At 43.9% G+C, this 23,679-nt stretch overlaps 1 protein-coding gene across 5 annotated transcripts in view; it reads left to right on the plus strand.

Moving 5' to 3' along the window:
* The window catches only part of CDK19 (cyclin dependent kinase 19), a 276,135-nt gene that overhangs the window by 118,979 nt on the left and 133,477 nt on the right, over positions 1-23,679 (plus strand). For all 5 annotated transcript variants that reach the window (XM_033936298.1, XM_033936299.1, XM_033936294.1 and 2 more), the window contains exon 4: positions 13,511-13,651. In XM_033936298.1, coding sequence (XP_033792189.1) covers positions 13,511-13,651 — 141 coding nt within the window. The remainder of the gene's footprint in view (positions 1-13,510; positions 13,652-23,679) is intronic.

The following is a 23,679-nucleotide window of genomic DNA, read 5'->3' on the forward strand; positions in this document are numbered from 1 at the left end:
TCATTCCAGGACTGAGCATGTGAATTGTTCCTCTTGCCCACCATCTTGCACGGATTTTCTTTTACAAAGGCTGGTTATTGTTGACTATAATCAGAAACATTTTCCAAGACTTGCTAGTGAAAAACCGTAGCCAATGCCTTCTGTTTCTATATTCAAAACAACGTAGCAAGGAGCAAGATAAGAATATGGTTGCCACACGAGGAAATAAGTGAAATGCAAATCAAAATTTGGCGTGCTTCGTATTAAAAACATCCTTTATGTTACATTAGAAGCACTTGGTGGAGATTTGTTCTCTATGAAAATGTCATGAAGGCTGGTTGTTTTGAGGGAACCTCAACCAATCAGAAACTAAGATTTTAATTGACGAGTGACTCATTGTAGTATTCGCCCTAAGGAATTATGCATCCAAAGTTTCAAAATTATACACTGACTTTGGCACCACATTGAAAGCACCCTGAAAAATCTGTGTTAATCAAGAAGCTGCGGGCACCTCCCTTCAGTTTAAAGAAGTTTCTATGGTTTTATGTGATTATGTCCATGTTCACTAATTATATGGAAAATTATGCACATATATAATTGTATAATTCCCCAGGGTGTACCTAGAGTTCTGAAAGAAATGAAACATGAAATTATAAACCTGCTAATAGTATTCTATAATGGCCATGATACCCATAGAGGATGACCCATATGACACCGGTATTTAAAGAGGTTTCAAAGGGTGATCTATGAAATTGTAGACTGGTGAGCTGGATGTTGATATTGGGCAAAAAGGAAAAACTTATTCTCAAAACACAATTACCGACTATCTAGATACAGCTTAATGGTAATGATTCAGCATAAGCAATTTATCATAGGTAAAGATGACCTAGTCGATATAGGGTGCAATTCTATAACTGGAGACCACAGTTTAGAGGCCTAGATGCAACATACTGAGCACTAATTCTATAAGTGCACTAAGATTCCATTCTGCATCAAGGCCCCCACCATTTAGGTTCACCCACTCAAGCCGTGTTAGTAGGTATAAATGCATTTACATAAATGAGGCAAATTAGCCCAGTTTCCTGTTTCCAACAGTGGCCAATCCATGTCACAAGAATGTAGTAGAAACCCATGCTACCGATCCCAGGTCAAGCCATGGCTTTCCCCATGTCTGCCTTAATAGCAAACGATGGACTTTTCTTCCAAACCCAGTTAACACATCCTCTGGCAACGCGTTCCGAAGCTTAACTATTCTTTTAGTGAAAAAAATATTTCCTCCTATTTGTTTTAAATGTATTTCCATGTAATTTCATTGGTCTTTATACTTTTTCAAAGGGTGAAAAATCGATTCACTTTTACCCATTCTACACCACTCAAGATTTTTTAGCCCTCAATCCTATCCCTCCTCAGCTCTCTCTTTTCCAAGCTGAAGTACTCTAACCTCTTTAGCCCAGTGGCGTACCAAGGGAGGGGCGGTCTGCCCCGGGAGCACGCTCCAAGGGTGTGCAAAGCCGGCCGGATCCGGAACCTCCCGTGCTGCTCCAAACGGTACCTCAGCGCGGCTGCTGTACTTAGAGCAGAGTCGGCAGCCGCACTGAAGTGAACAAAGGTCCCGCGATGACTGCGCCATCTACCGCTTCTGTTCCGGAAGAGGTAAGTGACGTCGGGTGGGGGGGGGGGTGGACCAGCAGCCACAGTCATCGCGGGATCTTGCCACAACTAACTGCGTCTGCTGGCCCAGCCCCCTCCGATGTCACTTACCTCTTCCATCCGGAGCAGAAGCAGTCATTGCTGGACCTTTGGGATGGAGAAAGAAAGGAGCATAGTAGGGTGGTGAAAGGAGGTCAGGGTGGCATAGAAGGGTGTGGAGGGTGGTATGGAATCATGGTGAAGGGTGACAAAGGGGGGTCAGGGTGGTATGGAATCATGGTGAAGAGTGACAAAGGGGGGGTCATGGTGGTATGGGATCATGGTGAAGGGTGAGAAGGGTTAGGGTGGTATGGAAACATGGTGAAGGGTGACAAAGGGGGTCAGGGTGGTATGGAAGGGTGTGGAGGGTGACAGGGGGTTCAGGGTGGTATGGAATCATGGTGAAGGGTGAGAAAGGGGGGACAGAGTGGTATGGAATCATGGTGAAGGGTGACAAAGGGGGGATCAGGGTGGTATGGAATCATAGTGAATGGCGAGAAAGGGGGTCAGGGTGGTATGGAAGCGTGGTGGAGGGAGAGAAAGGGGCAGATGCTGATGGACTTGCAGGGAAAGAGACATAAGGGGGAAGGATACTGCATGGAATTGGGTTGGAGGGAGAGAAAGGGGGCATATGCTGATGGAAGTGGGGGGAAGGGAGAGGAGAGAGTGAAATGCCAGACCATGTGGATGTGGAGAGGGAAGGGAAGAAGAGGAGAGGAGAGATGCCAGACCATTGGAGGAGGGAAGGGAGGAAGATGGATGCCAGACTAATGGGGGTGAAGGAAGAAATGGAAGGGGGATGCATAAAGTTTCTAGAACGGGAATAGAAAGAGAGAAGATGCCATATAGAAGGGGCAGAGAGAGGGTAGACAGTGAATGAAAGGAAGAGAGTGACAAAAAGATGAGGAAAGCAGAAACCAGAGAAGACAAGGTAGAAAAAAATTATATTTATTTATTTTTTGCTTTAGGTGATATGCATCGCTGTTTCTGTGATGTTGCATTGTATGCAGAGTCCAGCTTCTTGGTGCTTCAGTTTAACCTTTGTCTACGTATTTTTTACAAAACTCTAGAGCGTTTTTTAGTGTTGGCATCTGAGCTGTTACGAGGAAGTTCTTTTTCACCCAGAGGGTGGTGGATGCATGGAACGCGCTACCGGAGGATGTGATAAGCAGAAGCACGCTACAGGGCTTCAAAGAAGGTCTGGACAGGTACCTGGAGGACAAAGGGATTGAGGGGTACAGATAAGAATAGAGGTAAGGTTATAGGGATAGGATTAGAGGTAAATGGTAAAATTAGTCAGAGACCACTGTTCAGGCAGTGGGCCTAATGGGCCGCCGCGAGAGCGGATCGCTGGGCAAGATGGACCTCTGGTCTGCCTCAGCGGAGGCAACTTCTTATGTTCTTATGTACCACCATGGCTAAAAGCCACACAACAGTTTTGTAAAAGGGGGAGGGGTTAGTTTGTGATTACATACTAGGCGAAGGTGTTTTCTGTGTTCTGTGTGTTCGAAAAGACATGGTTTTGTGTTAGGATTGACGGTGTAGGATTGATCTGTACTAGTCTGGCTTGTTTAGTTTTACAATGGGTTTATTGATGTACTGCTCACTGCAGTATGTAAGATGCTGCCTTTTCCTAGATATTCATGTGTGACGTGTGGCTTGTTATTAAAAATCATGTTTTTCATACAGATTGGGAGGGGGGTCAAAAAATGATGGGCCCCGGGTGTCACATATGCTAGGTACGCTACTGCTTTAGCCTTTCTTTGTATGAGAGGAGTTCTATCGCCTTTATCATTTGGTTGATCTTTGAAACTTTTCTAATTCTGCTATACACTTCCCCCTCCGTATTCGCGGGGGTTAGGGGCAGAGCCGGTCCACGAATATGTAAAAAACGCAAATAATATTCGGTCCAGTTCTGCCCTTATCCCCTGCTTCCCCCGGCTATTTTTAGCCCTGTGAGCTCCCCCTTAAGCCTTACCTGGTGGTCTAGCGGGTTTTCAGGCAGGAGCAATCTTCCCACGCTCCTGCCCTGTGTAGATCGCTCACAGGAAATGGCTGCCTTGAGCTCCTGTAGTCTCTTGAGCCATTTCCTGTGAGCGATCTGCACGGGGCAGGAGCATGGGAAGATCGCTCCTGCCCCCAAAACCCACTAGACCACCAGGTAAGGGTTAAGGGGGGGCTTACAGGGCTAAAAATAGCCTGAAAAACTAAAGTAATTTTTTTCATTTAAAACCGCGAATAAGCGAATCTGTAGATATGGAATTTGCGAATGCGGAGAGGGAAATGTATCTGTTTTGAGATATGGCATGTAGAACTGAGTGCAGTGCTCAAGGTGAGGTCACACCATGGAGCAATACAGAGGCATTATAATAATCTCGGTCTTATTTACCATCCCTTTCCCAAAAATTCCCAGCATCCTGTTTGCTTTTTTTGATCTTGCCGCACACTGGGCGGAAGATTTCAGTGTAGTGTCCACATGTCACCCAATCTTTTTCTTGGGTGGATTGTGGCATCAGGTAACTGTGATTTGGATTATTCTTTCTGATGTGCATCATCTAGCAATGTCTATATTAAATTTCATCTTCCATTTAGATGCCCAGTCTTCCAATTTCCTAAGGTTCCTGCAATATTTCACAGTTCTCGTGTTTTTTCATTTATTTATAACTGTTTCATCATTACAATTTCACAATTGAAATAAGAAAAGGACAAACTACAATCTTAATTCAATAATAAACATCAGTCAACAAAAAATTTATTTTCAAGCCCACAATATTGAGAAAAACATGCTTATTTATCTCACAAAAACAAAAATATTAGGTAATACAAGATGGGCAACAGAATCTATTATTAAATGGACTCTGTTCCCATTTGCAAATATAGAGTTTAAAACATTTTATGAACTCCCTTATTTATAAGCAAACAATAGTCATATTGTTTCTTAGAGGTGGTGGAGCAGAGACTATCTGAATTGAATTCAAAAGGGCCTGGGATAGGCACGTGGGATCTCTTGGAGAGAGAAAGAGATAATGGTTACTGTGGATGGGCCATTTGGCCTTTATCTGCCATCGTGTTTCTATGTCTCCATACGCCTTATGACGAAGGCCACGCCATTTTAATAGCCTTCCTCTGGACCGACTCCATCCTTATATCTTTTTGAAGGTGCGGCCTCCAGAATTGTACACAATATTCTAAATGAGATCTCACCAAAGTCTTATATAGGGGCATCAATACCTCCTTTTTCCTACTGGCCATACCTCTCCCTTTACAACCTAGCATCCTTCTAGCAAGTTTCAAGTTTATTAGGAGACTTGATAAATCGCTTAATCGAATATTCTAAGCGATGTGCATTTTAAAATTTACAATTTAAAAAACGAAAAACAATAACAATGTAATACATTACAGTACATACAATATTTAAATAATGGTTAAAATACTCTTAATTTAACATTTATAAACATAAGGAAAGGAGGGATGAAATACAATTTTTAAAGTAAAGAAGAAACATTGAGGGAAAATACAAAAGGGATATAGTTAAAACAGGTATAACCAAATAAAATATAATTCATAAAGCATAAAATTATGTTGAAAAGGCATCTTTAAAAAGGAAGGTTTTTAGCTCAGTTTTAAATTTTCCAAGTTCTTTCTCCTCCCGTAAAGAAATAGGGAGGGCGTTCCATGTTTGCGGTGCCGTACAAGAAAAAATGAATTGTCTCCTCGTATTAATAATTTTTAATGATGGAATCGATAGCAGATTTTGTTCGCTAGATCGTAAAATTCTCTTTGCAGAATATGGAATAAGTGCCCTATATAAAAAAGCAGGGGTCTTATTGATCAAAGTTTTAAAGATAATTATGCATAACTTATAAGTGATTCTGTAATTAACAGGAAGCCAATGAGCCTCTTTGAGAAGCGGTGTTACATGATCAAATTTTTTAGAATTAGTTATTAATTTTATAGCTGTATTTTGTATAATTTGTAATTGTTTTATTTCATATAATGCAATTCCTTTGAATAAAGAATTGAAGTAATCAAGTTTAGACATCACCAAAGAGTGAATCAATATAGTGAGTGATTTAGGACAAAGAAATTTCGAGATGGAACGAATTTTACGTAATCTATAAAAGGTGATTTTCACAATGTTACTGATATGATCATGGTAATTAAGTTTATTATCAAAAATTACCCCTAAAATTTTTATATTTTTAACTAATTGTAGGGGAACATTATGAATTGAAATTGGATAAACAAGAGGAAAACTCTCTTTCCAGGGAAATAGCATAACATTGGTTTTTTTGATATTGAGAGCCAATCTGTTTTTATCTAGCCAATGATGTACTTGATCTAGTTTCTCATTAATAGACGAAATTTCAATTATATTATTATTATTTAAGGGGTGTAATAATTGTATATCATCGGCATAGGCAAAAACATGAAATCCTACAGATTGGCATAATGTCATCAGTGGTGCTAGAAAAATATTGAAAAGCAAGGGTGAAAGAATAGATCCTTGTGGAACCCCATGAGAAATCTGAGATGGAAGGGATGAAGAATTATTGAAATTAACTATTGATGTACGCTCACTAAAGTAAGATGTGAACCAAGCTAGAACTTCATCTGTAACCCCAATAGATTGAAGTCTAGCAAGGAGCAATTGGTGATCAATTGTATCAAACGTTCGCTGTCACCTTTTTCAACCTGTTTGGCCACCTTAAGATCATAACATACAATCACACTCTAGTCCTGCTCTTCCGTCGTGCACATAAGCTCTTCACTCTAGTCCAGAGGTGGGCAACTCTGGTCCTCGAGGGCCGTAATCCAGTCGGGTTTTCAGGATTTCCCCAATGAATATGCATTGAAAGCAGTGCATGCAAATAGATCTCATGCATATTCATTGGGGAAATCCTGAAAACTCGACTGGATTACGGCCCTCAAGGACCGGAGTTGCCCACCCCTGCTCTAGTCTAATCTGTACCGTTCCCTGGGGTTTTGAAGCCCAAACGCATGACCTTGCATTTCTTAGCATTAAATTTTAGCTGCCAAATTTCAGACCATTCTTCAAACTTCACCAGGTCTTTCTTCATGTTATTCACACCATCTGGGTGTCTACTCTATTGCAGATTTTGGTATCATCCGCAAAGAGACAAATCTTACCTGACAGTCCTTCAGCAATATCATTTATAAAAATATTAGGAAAACAGAGGCAGGGATTGTCCTCAGCACAGTACTTTCCTTTCTACTGAAGTTTGTTTCAACCTTTCACTTCAACCAAGAGGCTTTTCAGGCTATGGGTTCGACCACGCAAGATAAGACATTGCATAGACTGGATGTACAGAGAGTTTTACTCCACCATTTTAAACAGACAAATTATTTCTTCTTTCTGACTAAATTTTTGTTCTAATCAGTCAGTCAAGATGAGGCAGACCAGCTTCCAAGGCATCTATTGCCAGATGGATTTGTGTGGCATTTTCATTGGTGTACGTTGCCTGTGACAAACAGCTGCCTATTTCTCTCAAAGCTCAAAGGGGAGAGTGTGGCGAAGTGGTTAAAAGCTACAGCCTCAGCACCCTGGGATTGTGGGCTCAAACCCACACTGCCCTTGTAACCCTGGGCAATTCACTTAATCCCCCCCCCCCCATTGCCCCAGGTACATTAGACCAGTGTTCTTCAACCTTTTTACACCCATGGACCGGCAGAAAAAAAAGAATTATTTTGTGGACCGGCAAACTACTAGGACTAAAATTTAAAAATCCCGTTTCCGCCCCATCTCCGCGAGCTCGGTCCCCACAAATCATCTGATCCCATCCACACAAGCCTCAGTTATGATTTTATATTGAATGTATTTTATTAAAGTATAAAAAGAAACAATATTCTGTAGAATTGTCATTTTATAAATACAAATAATTCAGAGCAAGGATCAACAAAACCCCTGTCTCCCCTCCCCTTCACATATATCCCCTCTACTATCAAGAAAACTGAACAAGCCAAATTATTACAGAATGCTACACAGAAATATCATGCTAACAGAATACTGAAGTAACACATGACAGGAATAGTTTTAGGGGAGTGCAACTAGGGCAACTGCCCCCTGGTCAGAGAGCGCCCTAAGCCAGCTGAAAGCTAAAGAAGCACTGCCTGGGTTTTGCAGTCCCCAGTTATGTCTAACACCAGCTCTAGCAGGATATATATTTCAAATCTGATATATTCTAATCACAAAATAGAAATAAAATTATTTTTTTCTACCTTTTGTCGTCTCTGGTTTCTGCTTTCAATCTTTTTTTCACTCTCTTCCTTCCAGCGTATGCCCTCTCTGTCTCTTCAATCCAGCATCTGCCCCTTCCATCCACTATCTGTCCTCTCCCCCTTCCATATGGTATCTGTCTTCTTTCTATGTCCCTCTCCCCCTTTCCATCCAGCTTGTGCCCCTCTCTCCTATTTACATGATTCATTCCAGCTTCACTGCTCTCTTCATTTTTATCTCTCCTACACCAGATCTATCATCGTTGTCCCTCTGCTTATTTTTCTGCTGACCCCTTCCTATCATCAATCTCTCTACTTTCTCATGCCTGTGTCTCCCCTTCCCCTCCTCTAATCTCTCTGCCAGCTGTTTCCTTCCTTTTTTCATTCTCCCTTCCCTCCTCCTCCTGTCCAGCAGTAACTCTCTTCCCTTCCTCCCCTCCCAGCAGCATCTCTCCGTCTCCCTCTCCAGTAGCAGCTGTCCCTTTTTTTTCCTTGCCCAGCAGCTTCCCAGATTCCTTTCCCTCCTCCCCTCCCAGAAGCATCTCTCCTTCTTCTCCCTATCCAGTAGCAGCTGTCCCTTTTTTTCCTTGCCCAGCAGCTTCCCAGATTCCTTTCCCTCCTCTCCTCCCAGAAGCATCTCTCCTTCTTCTTCTCCCTGTCCAGTAGCAGCTGTCCCTTTTTTTTATCTTGCCCAGCAGCTTCCCAGATTCCTTTCCCTCCTCCCCTCCCAGAAGCATCTCTCCTTCTTCTCCCTCTCCAGTAGCAGCTGTCCTTTTTTTTCCTGGCCCAGCAGCTTCCCAGATTCCTTTCCCTCCTCCCCTCCCAGATGCATCTCTCCTTCTCCTTCTCCCTCTCCAGTAGCAGCTGTCCCTTTTTTTTCCTGGCCCAGCAGCTTCCCAGATTCCTTTCCCTCCTCCCCTCCCAGATGCATCTCTCCTTCTCCCTTTCCAGTAGCAGCTGTCCCTTTTTTCCCCTGCCCAGCTGCTTCCCAGACTCTGATAGTGGTTTTCTCCCCTCCCAGCAGCTCTTCTTACTTCCCAGCGCAGCGATTCACGAAGGCAGCCTCGGGTCCTTTGTTGGGTCGCACCGCCTCTGAGGAAAGAGGAAGTTGCATCATCAGAGGCAGCCGCGACTCAGCAAAAGCCCCGAGGCTGCCTTCGTGAATCACTGCGCTGGGAAGTAAAGGAGAGCTGCAGAGAGGGGAGAAAGCCACTGTCGGAGGCTCCCCAAGATCTCTCCGGCCCAGCGCACGCTTCCGATGCTGATCTTGCCGGTCCTGCGCGGACCGGCAGGAAGTTCAAATGAGTCAATCTTGCCGGTCCTGCGCGGACCGGCAAAAATTTCCTGCGGACCGATATCGGTCCGCGGACCGGCGATTGAAGAACTGTGCATTAGACAGATTGTGAGCCCACTGGGACAGACAGGGAAAAATGCTTGAGTACCTGAATAAATTCATGTAAACTGTTCTGAGCTTTCCTGGGAGAACGGTATAGAAAATTGAATAAATCAATTTGACTAGAAGTATTGGGGCTTCCTGGGCAGAAACCAGGGCAGTGCAGCTTGAAGAGATCTGTAGAGCAGCTACTTAGTCTACTCTCCATACCTTTACAAGATTCAACAGAGTGGATGTGGTAGCTCGGGAGGACACTGCTTTTGGGTCCTTGGTTTTGCGGTCAGGCTAATCAGTTACACCCCAGGCATCTGCTACATCACCTGCAGTACAGAGTCTAATGTTCTTGCTACAGAATGGAAGATTAGGTTCTTACCTGGATAATTGATTTATTATTTATTTTAGTTATTTATATACTACCTATTAATTGTCTAAGCAGTTTTACATTCAGGTATTCAGTCATTTGTCCCTATCTGTCCCAATGGGCTCACAATCTATCTAACGTACCTGGGGCAGTGGAGGATTGAATGACTTGCCCAGGGTCACAAGGAGCAACACAGAGCTTGAACCCACAATCTCAGGGTGCTGAGGCTGTATTCTAACCCCTAGGCCACTCCTTTCTCTGTTAAAGGACACAGGAGTCTGTATGGCATGCCCTGTCAGTTTTCCATCTGCTTGCTTAACTGCTTCTGACGAGTTTTTCTCCTGTCAGTTGGAAGAACATTTAATTATATTATAGATGACTAATAAAGCAATAAGTTTGTTGAGTTCCTGAGTAGAGAGTTGCGCGGGGACAGAAATCCCACCCATCCCCGCCAAAATCCCACCCGTCCCCGTGAGGAATCCCTCCATCCCCACCCGTCCCTGCAAGGACTCCCCTTCGTCCCCGCTCGTCCCTATAAACTTCAGAAATAGTTATTCCATTTAATTATGCTACTGAATTAAAGGCTCTGGTAGAGACCTATTTACAAATAAGCAAAGACACTTTATTAATTTGGAAATATTAATTGGGAAGAATACATACTTTGTAAATGGGTTTCTACCAGAACCTCTAATGTAAATATAAAATATAAATACTCAGCTGATGAGAACCCCCAAGCTGTCAGCTGAGGACTTCCTTTGCAGTTGGCCGGGGGTCCCTTTTGCCAAGCTTGGCAGGCAGCAGTAGCGTCCCTGAGTCACAGATGCTGGCACCTCAGTGGCTCATAGATGTTGCCAGTGATTGCTGTGCTTGGTGGAAGGGAGTTCTAGCCGTCTCTAGAGAAGGTCCTCTGCTGGCAGTGCTTGGGGATCCCCACCAGTCACAGCAAGGGTCAGCATGTATTTCAACACTGTAGAAATAAAACCAGAAATGCATTTCCTTTTCTTTTGAACTCAATACAAAGACATCTGCTATATACATTTCCCAAAACTAACATATTTTAGTCAATATATTCCGTTGGTCCCAGTTTCTTTTTTTCGCTTTCCCATTTTCTGTAAATTCTTCTGTTGCTGTCCATTGGTTCCTCCTACCAAGGTCCAGCATTTATCCCTTTCTCATTTTTCGCCCCTGCCCACCAGTCCCATGCCCAACATTTCTCCTTCTATCACCCCTCTCCAGCACCATGCCACATCTCTCCCTCCATTCCCTTCACCACTATGTTCAACATTCTTCCCTCTTGCATCCATTTCAATCTGTCCGTTCCACCACAATATTTCTCCCTCTCATCTGTACCTCACTCCATCCCTATGACCAAAAATTCTCCTTTCTTCCATTCCCAGTGTACACAACCATCTCTTTCCCTCCCTTCCTCTCTCCCAAGTTCATGCCTTCCGTGTCTAAAAACGCATTCCCTCCCCCACCTCAGCATCTCTTTCCCTCCCTTCCTCTCTCCCAAGTTCATGCCTTGTGTCCAAAAATGCACTCCCTCCCCCCTTCTGTGTTTCATGTTTGCCTCCCAAGTTTGACCTCCTTCTGTCCCACATTTGCCTCCCACGTTCATGTCCAGCTCTCATCTGCCAACAAATTACCAACTTTCTCATTCAAATGGAGTTTGAGCCGCGAGGCTCGACTTCTATTTCCTGCCTGCCCTGCCGCAGCACACATAGCCGACTGGAAGTCTTCTCCAATGTCAGTGCCTTCGTCGGAGGGCGGGCTTTGTGTAAGCCTTCCCTCCGACATCAGCGCTGACATTGTGGAAGACTTCCGGTCGGCTATGTGTGCTGCAGCAGGGCAGGTAGGAAAAGATGAGCCTCGCGGCTCGAGTTCTATTAAATCCTGCGGGATCCCCGAGACCATGAGGGGAGTTCCCACGGGATCCCCGCGACCCTAGGGGGCGTCACCATGGAAACCCCGTGACCCGAAGGGGGAACCCACGGGATCCCTGCGGGTCCCGCGGGATTCACGTCAGCCCCGTTCCCGTGCAGCTCTCTATTCCTGAGCTCCATATATGTTTGTGTTAATTGCACACAGCTGGGTGGTTCGTTGGTACACCTACATATTATTCGTCCATTCTAACTACAGTGGTACCTTGGTTTACGAGTGCACCGGTTTGCGAGTGTTTTGCAAAACATTTGTAAAATCGGCGCCTCAGAAACCGAGCTTGCCTCGATGTATGAGCGCCTCCCCCGCGATATGGCACCCCACCCGCTCATGTCGTCCCCCCGCCGCGATCTGACATCCTCCCTGTACCCATCACCCACCCGAACACATCACTTACCCCCCCATCTGGCACCAGACACCGGCACCAACGCACAGGACATGCCTGTGCCAATGCCCGAAGATCTGTCCTTTTCGCTGGGCCTTGAGCATCTGCGCATGCTCAATGCCTTAGTTCCTGCTCTCTCCGAGAGTCTCGAGAATCTCAGAGAGAGCAGGAACTAAGGCCTTGAGCATGCGCAGATGCTCAAGACCCAGCGAAAAGGACGACAGATCTTCGGGCACCGGCACCAGCATGTCCTGTGCGTTGGTGCTGGTGCCTGGTGCCAGATGTGGGGTAAGTTATGTGTTCGGGTGGGTGATGGGTATGGGGAGGATGTTGGATTGCGGTGGGGGGGGGCAATGCGAGCGGGGGGCTTTCCAGATCGTGGGGGGATGGCAGATCACGCGGGGGGGGGGCATTCGTAAGTGGGGGGAGAGCAATGCCGCTTCTCGGGGGGGGGGGTAGAACAGTGCCACTAGCCTCCGGGGAGGGGGTGGGAACGAATCAAGCGAGTTTCCCTTACTTTCTATGGGGAAACTCGCTTTGATATACGAGTAATTTGGTTTACGAGCATGCTTCTGGAACAAATTATGCTCGTAAACCAAGGTACCACTGTATTGTTCTTTATCATGAGTTTCAGAGCAAAACAGAAATGTACTATTTCAGTGAAGTTTTCTGTGTCCCTCTTTTTGCTTTCTTCTGTTATAGTGGATATTGATTGCTTTGGTATAAACTGAAGAGGGCACTATACTTCACTGGTGAAGGAGGAGGAGCTGAAAGATGTGATTGACATCCTTCTGCAACAACTCACAACCAGAGGATATTCATGTAGAGTGAAGACTTCTATTTCCTTTAACAGAAAGAAGATTATCCAGTTAAGAACCTAATCTTCCATCTTATTTAAATATATGTTATCCATATTAAATGCATTTGTTTGCCTCTTATATGGTTAAAATGATAATTTAATTTTACAACTGATACAGCTTGAACATCCAACTTTCCAAGTTTATTAAAATTTTCTATCCTGTGTCAAGGGTCATAGCCTTCTGGGCAGTTTTCAGTCTGTAAACCATCCAGCTAATTTACATAGTCTATTTAAGATAAAAATAAAATAAATACAATAATCAAAATAAAAATTAATTAAAAATTTCAATCAAATAGCAAATCATAAAAACTATCTAATATTTATTGAATCTGTTGTCTCCAGGGTTCTATCTATACCAAACCACCCTTAATCGTACACAAATGCATCAGAAAAAAGAAATGTTTTAAAATCTGTTTGAAATTGATCAAATTTCCTAGCAATCTAGTTGTTAACGGTAAACCCTTCATGGAAAAATGCTAACATATTTTATTTTTGAGACGGATGCTGTATGAAAACAACTATGAAATTATATCAGCTATATTATGGAAGAATTTATTCCAAAATGATGAAACAGGAATTATAGCCATAATCTTGATGCACACAATCCACAGCTTCACAGTTTTGTATACCAGTATTCTGGATGAGTTAAATGTACTGTTTGAATTTCAGCACATTATCAAATTTCATCGTGCATCAAAAGCAAATAAGAAATCCATGCAGTTGCCGAGATCTATGGTGAAATCACTGCTTTACCAGATCCTTGATGGAATCCGTTACCTCCATGCAAACTGGGTGCTTCACAGGGACTTGGTAAGTACTGCATTTGGCAGCTGGCAGAATCTCTAGCAGTGTAGAAGACCATGTTATGTCTTTCTTGTGGTTGTGGCATCTGTAGAACAAAACCCAAACTATAGCTTGCTGTTTTGTAATAACCCAATAATTCAAAAGGCCTCCAAAAATCAGGGGTGGGAAAATTAATACTTATTTAGAAAACCCTGCTCTTAGATTCCTGACTGGCAGAGCACACACATCACTCTTAGGGCTCCTTTTACAAAGATGCACTAGCGTTTTTAGCGCACGTAAATGTTAAATATTGCTTACGCCCTATTAAAGAAGATATACACTTGCTGATGAAGATACATGATGTTTTGGGGTAGTTCTACGGTGTGCCCTTGGTTACACGTATATTGTTGTGGAATAAGCCCTGGTGGAGACTAAGATTTATTAAGAAGTTTCCCCCCAAACTGATTTCTCACCAAACTAACCATAACAAGTGTTTATTGTTAAATTAAGAGTGATGTGTTTACTTCACTACTGATTGTGCTCTCTAAGAGCAGGGTTTTCTAAATAAAGTCAAACATAATCCATTCATTAGCTGGCATAGGATAAATTTCTTAGGAATTGGATTGCTGTTTTGAAGCACAAATTTTTCACTTTCTCGTAATCCTGCTGCCGCATAGAGATAGCATTGACATTGTAAAGCACAATATAAGATCCTGAAACACTAGTTTTCACTTTATAAATATTTATCTTTCAAAGTGATATAAGATTTTTTTCTTTTTAAAGAAGAAAAATTTCAAGTCTGTTTCAGGGATTCTTTTTGTGAGTGGTACAAGAAAAGATGTAGGTATGGTTCGCCTTTTCTGTTATATCCCCTCCGGAGTCAATGCGATAGCGTAACTCTCCCCAGTTATGGTTGTCTTATGTGGCATGAATTCCAGAAGCAAAAGTCCTTCATCATCCCAGAAGTCAGTTGCCATGACTTTGCCTCCAGATTTTTCTGTCTTGAACTTTTTTCGGGTGGGGGATGACTTGACCTTCCACTGCATTGACTCCATTTTGGACTCAGGATCTCTGTGGTAGACTGAAGTCTCATCTCCAGTCACCAAATGATGAAAAAAATTTCTTCACGAAGCATCTCCAAGTTCCCCCGATAGCACTGGAGCTTCGAGGCCTTCTGACATGGAATGCGTCTTACACTAACCTTGGACATGCCCAACTTTTCATTAATTATTTTCCAAACTGTACCTGCTGAGATGCCTAATTTTTCAGCTATTTGGGAAACCTTAATTCGTCTTTCTGACAAAATTAAATCCTCTACTTTCTTGCACCTTTCTGTGGAAGTTGCTTCCACAGGTCATCCAGCATGAGGATCATCTTCAATGGACTCTCTACCCCACTTAAACTGCTTGCAAAGAATTTTACTTTGTAGGATGATGGGACAGACTCACCGTAAACTGCAATCAAGTGTTCATGGATCTCCTTTGGCTTTTTCTCTTCTTTTATGAGAAATTTTATCACTGAACAGTGCTCTGAATCTAGCAGTTTCTAAGAAGGATTCTCCTGACATCCTGTCTCTTGGAATGTTAAATTCGCACTGAGCCACAACTGTACATGAGTAACCTTCAGACATGTCACAACATGCACAGACTTGTTTCAATACGCTTGCTACTTTCTTTCATACTCAGGTAGATAAATTTGTTTACTGGTGAACTTCAAGCTATTTTATGTATACTGATGAGTTAATAGCCTGTGAGAGGAACAGGTTTCTGTATGGTTTTCCTTTTGAATCATACAAAGGTTTTTTTGTTCACTTTTAAATTGTGGTCTGGCTGTGTTTATGAAGGCTCCTTGCTGTACATTCACTCATGCCATTACAGTACACTATTATGAAACTATCTCCTATTCGCCCAGTGCCATTTTTTATGTGCTTTTAACCTGGAGTTATCAGAAGCATTAGAACATCAGAATAACCAATGGTCCATCAAGCCTAGTAGCCTGTTCTCATGGTGGCTAATCCAGGTCACTAGTACCTGGCTAAAACCCAAGAAGTAGCAATATTCCATGCTACCTATCCTGGGCAAGCAGTGGCTTCCCCCATGTCTTTCTCAATAACAGACTATGGACCTTTCCTTCAGGAAATTGTACAAGCCTTTCTTAAAACCAGCTACATTAAACGTTCTTACCACAACCTCTGGCAATGAGTTCCAGAGCTTAACTATTCTCTGAGTGAAAAAAATTTTCCTACTATTGGTTTTAAAAAATAATTTCCCTGTAACTTCATCGAGTTTCCCCTAGTGAAAAATTGATCCATTTGTACCCGTTCTACTCCACTCAGGATTTTGCAGACTTCAATCATATCTCCCCTCAGCAATCTCTTTTCCAAGCTAAAGAACCCTAATCTTTTTAGTCTTTCCTCATACGAGAGGAGTTCCATCCCCTTTATCACCTTGGTCGCTCTTCTTTGAACCTTTTCTAGGGCCACTCTATCTTTCTTGAGATAAGGAGACCAGAATTGAACGCAATATTCCAGATGAGGTCGCATCATGGAGCGATACAGGGACATTATAACATTCTTAGTCTTGTTAACCATCCTTTTTTAAAAATAATTCCTAGCATCCTGTTTGCTTTTTTGGTTGCCGCACACATTGGATCCTTTTCTTGGCCGCTAATCCCCAAGGTGGACCCTAGCATCCGGTAACTGTGATTCAGGTTATTATCCCAGGACAAGCAGGCAGCATGTTCTCCCATATGGGAGACATTAACCACAGAGTAGAGAATGACACGGTGACAAAATTCATCACCATTCCCGTCCCCGCGGGAAACCATCTTCATGTCATTCTTTAAGGAGAGAGGAAAGAATCAGAGTATAATTGGGCACAACCACTGACCCGCAAGCTTTGCTTTGAAGAATGCTGGTGTAGAAGGACTGAGGTTGAAATAGACACTAGAAAATGACATGGGATTATTTCCCGCGGTTATCCACGGGGACGGGAACGGTGATGAATTTTGTCACCGTGTCATTCTCTACCACAGAGCCCTGATGCGGGCAGCTTCACAAGCAGACTTGCTTGAAGAACTTTTTAGAAAGTTTGCGACTGCCGCACCGTGCATGCATAAGTGTCTTCCCGCCCGATGTAGGGCGCACATCTCCTCAGCGTCTCCTCAGTTCTAAGTTTTCTGCGGAGCTGAGATGTCCTCGTTTCAAGGCTCTGCGTGAGAGTTAGTTTTACTCGTGCCTTATCTCACCGCGGCTCATGTATTTTTTTTTTCATTTACTGGGTCACTATGTTACACGTGTTACACGTGTTAAAAAAAGGTCTTTGTTTCATTTTTTCGGTCATGTCACGGCGGGGCCTGTTCCGTGGCCTCAGCCTGCGGGCTTCGATTTAGCCGCGGCCGTGTTTCATTCCATGTCTCGGCTTATCACGGGATTTAAGAAGTGTAGCTGGTGTCAACGTGCGATCTCCATCACTTACCCACATAAGTGGTGTGTGCAATGTTTAGGACCTGATCATCACTGGAGTCGTGCGCCCGCTATGCTACACATTAGATATATTATGAGCCTACCGGGACAGACAGGGAAAAATACTTGAGTACCTGAATAAACTCATGTAAATCATTCTGAGCTCTCCTGGGAGAATGGAATAGCAAATTGAATAAATAAATAAAAATTAATAAATAAAAATCATGCTCTTAAACGTCGTCGAGTTCAGATTGAAGAAATCTTCATGGGAATAGTTCTTTCTTCAACTAAAGCCTCGACCCCAATTGCAGCCTCGACCTCAGCCTCGACTCCTTTGAAGTCTTCTGTGGGGCCCAAAGCTTCACCCTCGACTTCAACTTTGCTAAAACCTTCCTCGATGGGAAAGTCCTCGTCCTCGGGGAAGTCAGCTAAATCCTCTCCGGAGGGGCCTTTATCCTCAGTGTCTCCATCTGGTAAGCTATCCAAGCCAACCCCTCAGGAGTCACAGGCCATTTCAACAGTGAGACTGGTGGACCTGGTCGCTTCAAGACTTCCCAAGAAGCATGTCTCAAAATCGAGGCAACACTCTTCCTCGAGGTCATATTCTTCGGAGTCTATAGTCACACCAATTGTTCCAGCTCCAGTGGTCTCGTTGCCGGCTTTGGAGAATATGTTGGAAACTATTCTGCATCAGGAGTTTGGTAATATGCTTGCCAAATTGACTCCTGCCTCGATCCTGCTTCCTGCAGTCCAGCCTGAGCACTCAGCTGTGCCTCGAGATCAATCTTCACACTCTATACAAGGAGTCGAGTCCTTGAGAGTGCCTCAAGATCAATCTACACACTCTATACAAGGAGTTGAGTCCTTAAGAGTGCCTTGAGATCAATCTACACACTCTATACTTGGAGTTGAGTCCTTGAGAGTACTTCGAGATACATCTGCACAAGGAGCTGAGTCCTTATCATTGTCTCAACTTCGATCTCCAACCTACAGTCCTACCTCTACACATAAGGCATTGCCGCCTTCGAGGCACAGGGCGAGGACTCCTCGACATTCCTCATCAAGACTGGATTCGACTCGATCACAGGCCTGTGATTCGAGACATAGTTCTTCTTCACATCATTTGTCGAGGCATTCATCAAGGCCCAGGTCTTCTTCTCGAGACAGACCTCGTTTATCTTAGAGGCCACCAACTCCTTTCTCAAGGAAATCTATTGTGGAGCCTCAGCATTCTCACCAGTCAAGTTCTTCTCCTGCGAGGTTTTCTTCACCAGCTGGTTCTTCAGAACGAAAATGTTCTGCTTCTCCCACTCATTCTAGAAGTGGTTTTTCATCTTCATCTCTGCCTATGGATTCAAATCTGCGGTACCAATATTCCAGAGAGGCTTCACCTTCTTTCTCTGCTGTAAAGGGTACACCCTCACCTCAACAAGGTCACTTCTCTTCTGATCCAGTATCCTTTACAAAATTCTTATGTCATATGAGTAAAGATCTCAACATTACCTTGGAGTCTGATTCCAAATACTCTAAGGAGTATTTGGAAGAACTGGGTATGCCTAATTCTTCTATGGATTCTCCCAAATTACCCATGAATGGCATTCTTTCTCAAATTTTCAAGAGGAACCTAGATACACCATACTCCATTCCTGCTGTGCCAGCAAAGCTGGAATCTCGTTATATGATGGTCCATTCTAAGGGATTTGAGAAGTCTCAACTATCCCATCAATCTCTTCTCGTGGAGTGTTCTTTAAAAGATCCAGTCCTGCCAAAGTTTATGCCACTGTCCCTCCTGGTCAAGAGGGCAGGACCATGGACAAGTTTGGCCATCGGCTGTATCAAGATTCTATGATGACAAATAGAATTTTAAACTACAATTTTGTCTTTACATCATATCTCAAGCATTGGGTCAACGCTATGCCTACTTTTTTCAGGTATCTTCCAAAACATCGCCTACCAGAGTTCCAGCATATGCATTCAACTCTAGGTCAACTTCGCATGCATATGGTTCAGGCTGCATATGATTCTTTTGAGATATCCTCCAGGGTCACTGCGTTCTCGGTGGCCATGCGTCGTCTAGCCTGGTTATGCACTGTAGGTATGGATCCAAATCTGCAGGATCGACTGGCCAACATCCCATGTCAGGGGAATGAGCTGTTTGATGACTCGATTGAGGCAGCTACAAAACGCTTGTCTGAGCATGAGAAATCTTTTGCCTCTATAGTTAGACTGAAGCCGAAGCCTTCCACTGCTAAGAGTTATAGACCCCCTCCATGTTATCAGTGGTGCTATCCTCAGAAGGCAGCACCTTATTCAAGGCCGCCTCCTAAGAAACAACAGCAACAACAACAGCGGCAGTGTAAGCCTCAGACTTCTGCTGCACCTAAGTCCATTCAGCCTTTTGACTATCTAACACAGAGCATAACCTCAATCATTCTGCCTCTGTCCTCTCCTCTTCCCATAGGACTTCGGAAATACCCACCTATATCATCTTTTTATCTGCGATCTAGAATGTACTGTAATTTCTTCTACACTACACCCGATTTAACCGATCGAGTTGACATGTATTACCTCTGTAAAATGCATTATCTTCTACTATATGTAATATCTTCTGTAATAAGTATTATCTTCTGTGAAATTGTAGTATCATAACTCATTACTGTTCCTGTAACTTACTCTTATCCTGAAATGTAACTCTACTGGAATGTCCCAGATATTTTCTATATTGTAATCCGCCTAGAACCGCAAGGCACAGGCGGAATAGAAATCCCTAATGTAATGTAATGTAATGTAATTACATCCAATCTCACAATAATCAGGGAAGGTTACTTTCTTCACTTTCTTCAAGTTCCAAGAGAGTATCCTTCCAATCTGTCGCAGACCACCCTTCTTCTTCAGGAAGCTCAAGCTCTGCTTTGTCTCCGTGCCATCGAGGAAGTTCCTCTGGAACAGCAGAGCACGGGGGTTTTACTTGTCCCGAAGAAGAAGGGTGTCTTGCAGTGATGTAGTGAGGGTGAGAGTTGCCCAGGGCAGTGGTGTCCTTCCCCCACCCTCATCTCCCTCCCGCTCCTTCCCCAGTTCCCTCTGTTGCAAATGTGCCCCCCTTCCCTTTCCCCGTACCTCTAGTGGTTCACTGCCACAAGCAACAAGAACTTCAACGTGCTCCTCGCGACCCCATTGGCTCTCCCTCTGATGTCACTTCCTATGTGCTGCACCTGGAAATGATGTCAGCGGGAGAGTTGACAAGGTCGCGACGAGATATGGGGTAGGGGAGGAGTGGGAAGAGGGGGCAGAGAAGAGGAGGGGTGCTGGTGCCCCCCTTAATACGTCAGTGGTGTCCTGGTTAAAAATCCCTTCTCTAAATTCAGATATTTCTTCCACGAGTGTGCCAGTTCCTGATATGACACCAACCATTTCACTGGAGGGAACCTGCCAGCTTTAGTGCATCACATGACTCCTGACTATTGCATTTATCAGCTTCTGCTGAGAACCTGGAAGGCTAGTTGACAGCCCTGAATAAAACCCCTTTGATCTGTTTAAACCTCTCTTCAGTTTATAATCCACTTCTGGCACTTTGCTACATTATTCACCTCAAGATGAAGAGTTTTACGAGAAGTAAAACAAGAAAAACTTGTTTACTTGAAACTATTTTTGGTGATTAGAAGAAATCTGAAATGCCATTGTAGAAGATATAGTATTAGTTAAGCTGTGTTTGTGAAGCAATATTTAGAGTCTCTATGGCCATAATTTTTATTTCTGTAGATATGGGTAAGAGCACACGTTCTAATTGCATTTCTGATGCTAAATACCATATATACTCGAATATAAACTGAGATTTGGGGGCCAAAAAATGGGGGGGGTCTAGGTTTATATTCTGGTCATTGCCCACCTGCCCCTTTCTTGTACTTGTTGCAGGCCTCCGCCGGGCCTGCTGTATGGACTGGTGGAGTGGGCCGAGACAGGAGGAATCCCTCCCGTCTTCTATCCCGGCCGACGCTGGCAATTTTTTTAACCTTCCTCCCCACCCCCACATATCTTTTTGAATCCCTGGTGGTCCAGCAGTGTACTGGGTAGGAGTGAGCTTTCTGCTTTCCTGCCCTGTGCTGAGCCCTCCATGAATGGCTGCCTTGAGTTCTCACGGCCTAGCGATGTACTGGGCATGAGTGAGCTTTCCTCACTCCTGCCTGGCTCTGAGCCGCTTGCTGAATGGCTGTCGCCAGTTCTCGTGAGAATTTGAGGCAGCCATTCTGTGAGCGGCTCAGCGCAGGGCAGGAGTGAGGAAAGCACCACCAAAGATTCAAAAAGGCACGCGGGGGAAGGTAGGTGGGAGGTAAAAAAAATTGACCCAGACAGGAGATGGGAGAGATCCCTCCTGTCTTGGCCTACCCCATCAGGCCATAAGGTGGAGGCCTGCAGGACATTGGGAGAGAGGGGGTAGGGGACAGGGCAGGGAGGAGGGCTTGATGCAAAACCTGTCAGGGAGGGAAGGAGACTGGGTACAGAGCCTGGCAGGGAGTGAGGGCAGGCTCTAGTTTATATGGGGGGAGTTGGGGGGATTAATTTTTAAAGTTAGATTGTAATCATCCATCTATGTGACCTGAATTCAGTCTGCAGAGTTTTCCTGCTCCATCTTTTTCATCTGTTTTTGTGTGTTGTATAACTGATCTGGCTTAGAAATGTGTTAAAAGTGTTTCATCAAATTTTTAATAAAACTTGAAACTAGAAAACCACCAATGAGTGCTGGTATGCCAAATGAATAGAAAATGTCATATCACAAATGTCTATATAAATCTGGAAAAAAAGTAAGTGAGGTATGGCAGGAAGTGAGGGGAGCTGAGTGCCGAGCCCGTCAGGGGAGGGAGTGAGGGGGGGCAGGGCCCATGGATATTAACCCCCCATCTTATATTCGACTCAACCTTTTTTTCTCCTTGGGGGGGGGAGGTACCTTGTCTTATACTTGGATTGACTTATATTCGAGTATATACAGTAAGTGCTCTTTTTCCCATGGTTTGTGAAAGGTTTGCAGGAAAGGTGAGCAGCGGGAGTCAGGAACTTTCTTTGAACTTGTGGCAAGTGGAGTCAATGTGGTAGGATGTCATGCATTTTCGAAGGATAACATTTTTGTTTCTTGTTTGGAAAAGAAAGGAGAACCTTATCAGTCCTGTTCAGAAATGTAGCCACTCCTAAAAAGTCATGGGCAAAGAAATGTATTGTTTGCTTTATTGGTAGTAACTGTAACCATCAGTGATAAACATGTGCTAAGAGGAATCAGATCCTCTCCTAGAAGGGTTAAAGCTACAGCCTCAGCACCAACCCACGCTGCTCCTTGTGACAAGTCACTTAATCCCCCCATTGCTCCAGGTACATTAGATAGATTGTGAGGGAAAAATGCTTGAGTACCTGAATAAATTCATGTCAACCGTTCTGAGCTGCCCTGGGAGAACGGCATAGAAAATGGAATGAATGAATGAATGAATGAGTCAGGGGCTTCAATTCATTTACCGTATTTGCCCGTGCCAGCTTACAACGCTCTCTCAATAACCAAATTTTGACCCCAAGGGATCGATTTGAATTCTGCGATAAATCAGTCTCGGGAATCACATTGAAGCAAAGGTTTAGTAGGGGCTGGAAGAAGAGAAAATCAGCCATTTAAGCCCAGACTCTGCATTAGCAAAATTTCAAGCCACACCAGCTCATTCGTTGACGATGTCTTAGAGTCTGAGACTAATCCTGAACATGTCCCTAACTTTCAAGCATCCAGCTTTCAACCTGCTCAAGAGGAGGCGGTAGCGGCTAGCGCACGCTATTCCACGCAGCTTTGTGAAAGGAGCCCTTTGCTTGTATCTATGACAGTTCTTGGTGGGTTGGTCATGTAGGTGAAGAATGCGACATCCTGGTTCATTTTTTGGCCTCCCCGCAGAGACATATGCTGGATCCCTGAACAGCATATTATTAATAGTAGGCCTTAATGCACCAATGACCACTTCATCACGCACACACAACACTTGGCAAACATTGACTAGACTTCTAAAACCATGTGCAAGAAACTGAGTTAAAAGTTGAATTTATGCAATTTCCTGATCTTTCTCCTTTTTGTCTTTAATAAAACTTAGAAATTTATATAGTATTATCTGACTATTGGGAATGTCTTTCAGACAATGGATCAATAACTGATAAGTATGTGGTCTCAGTGTATAATACACTTAAGAACATAAGAATTGCCGCTGCTGGGTCAGAACACAGTGGTCCATCGTGCCCAGCAGTCCGCTCACGCGGTGGCCCTTAGGTCAAAGGCCAGTGCCCTGAGTCTAGACTTACCTGCGTACGTTCTGGTTCAGCAGGAACTTGTCTAACTTTGTCTTGAATCCCTGAAGGGTGTTTCCCCAATACCAACCTCTGGAAGAGCCTTCCTGTTTTCCACCACTCTATGGGTGAAAAAGAACTTCCTTACATTTGTACGGAATCTATCCCCTTTTAACTTTAGAGAGTGCCCTCTCGTTCTCTCTACCTTAGAGAGGGTGAACAACCTGTTTTTATCTACTAAGTCTATCCCCTTTATTATCTTGAATGTTTCGATCATTTCCCCTCTCAATCT

The sequence above is a fragment of the Geotrypetes seraphini genome, chromosome 3 (genome assembly GCF_902459505.1).
Source record: "Geotrypetes seraphini chromosome 3, aGeoSer1.1, whole genome shotgun sequence".
Classification (NCBI taxonomy): Eukaryota; Metazoa; Chordata; class Amphibia; order Gymnophiona; family Dermophiidae; genus Geotrypetes; species Geotrypetes seraphini.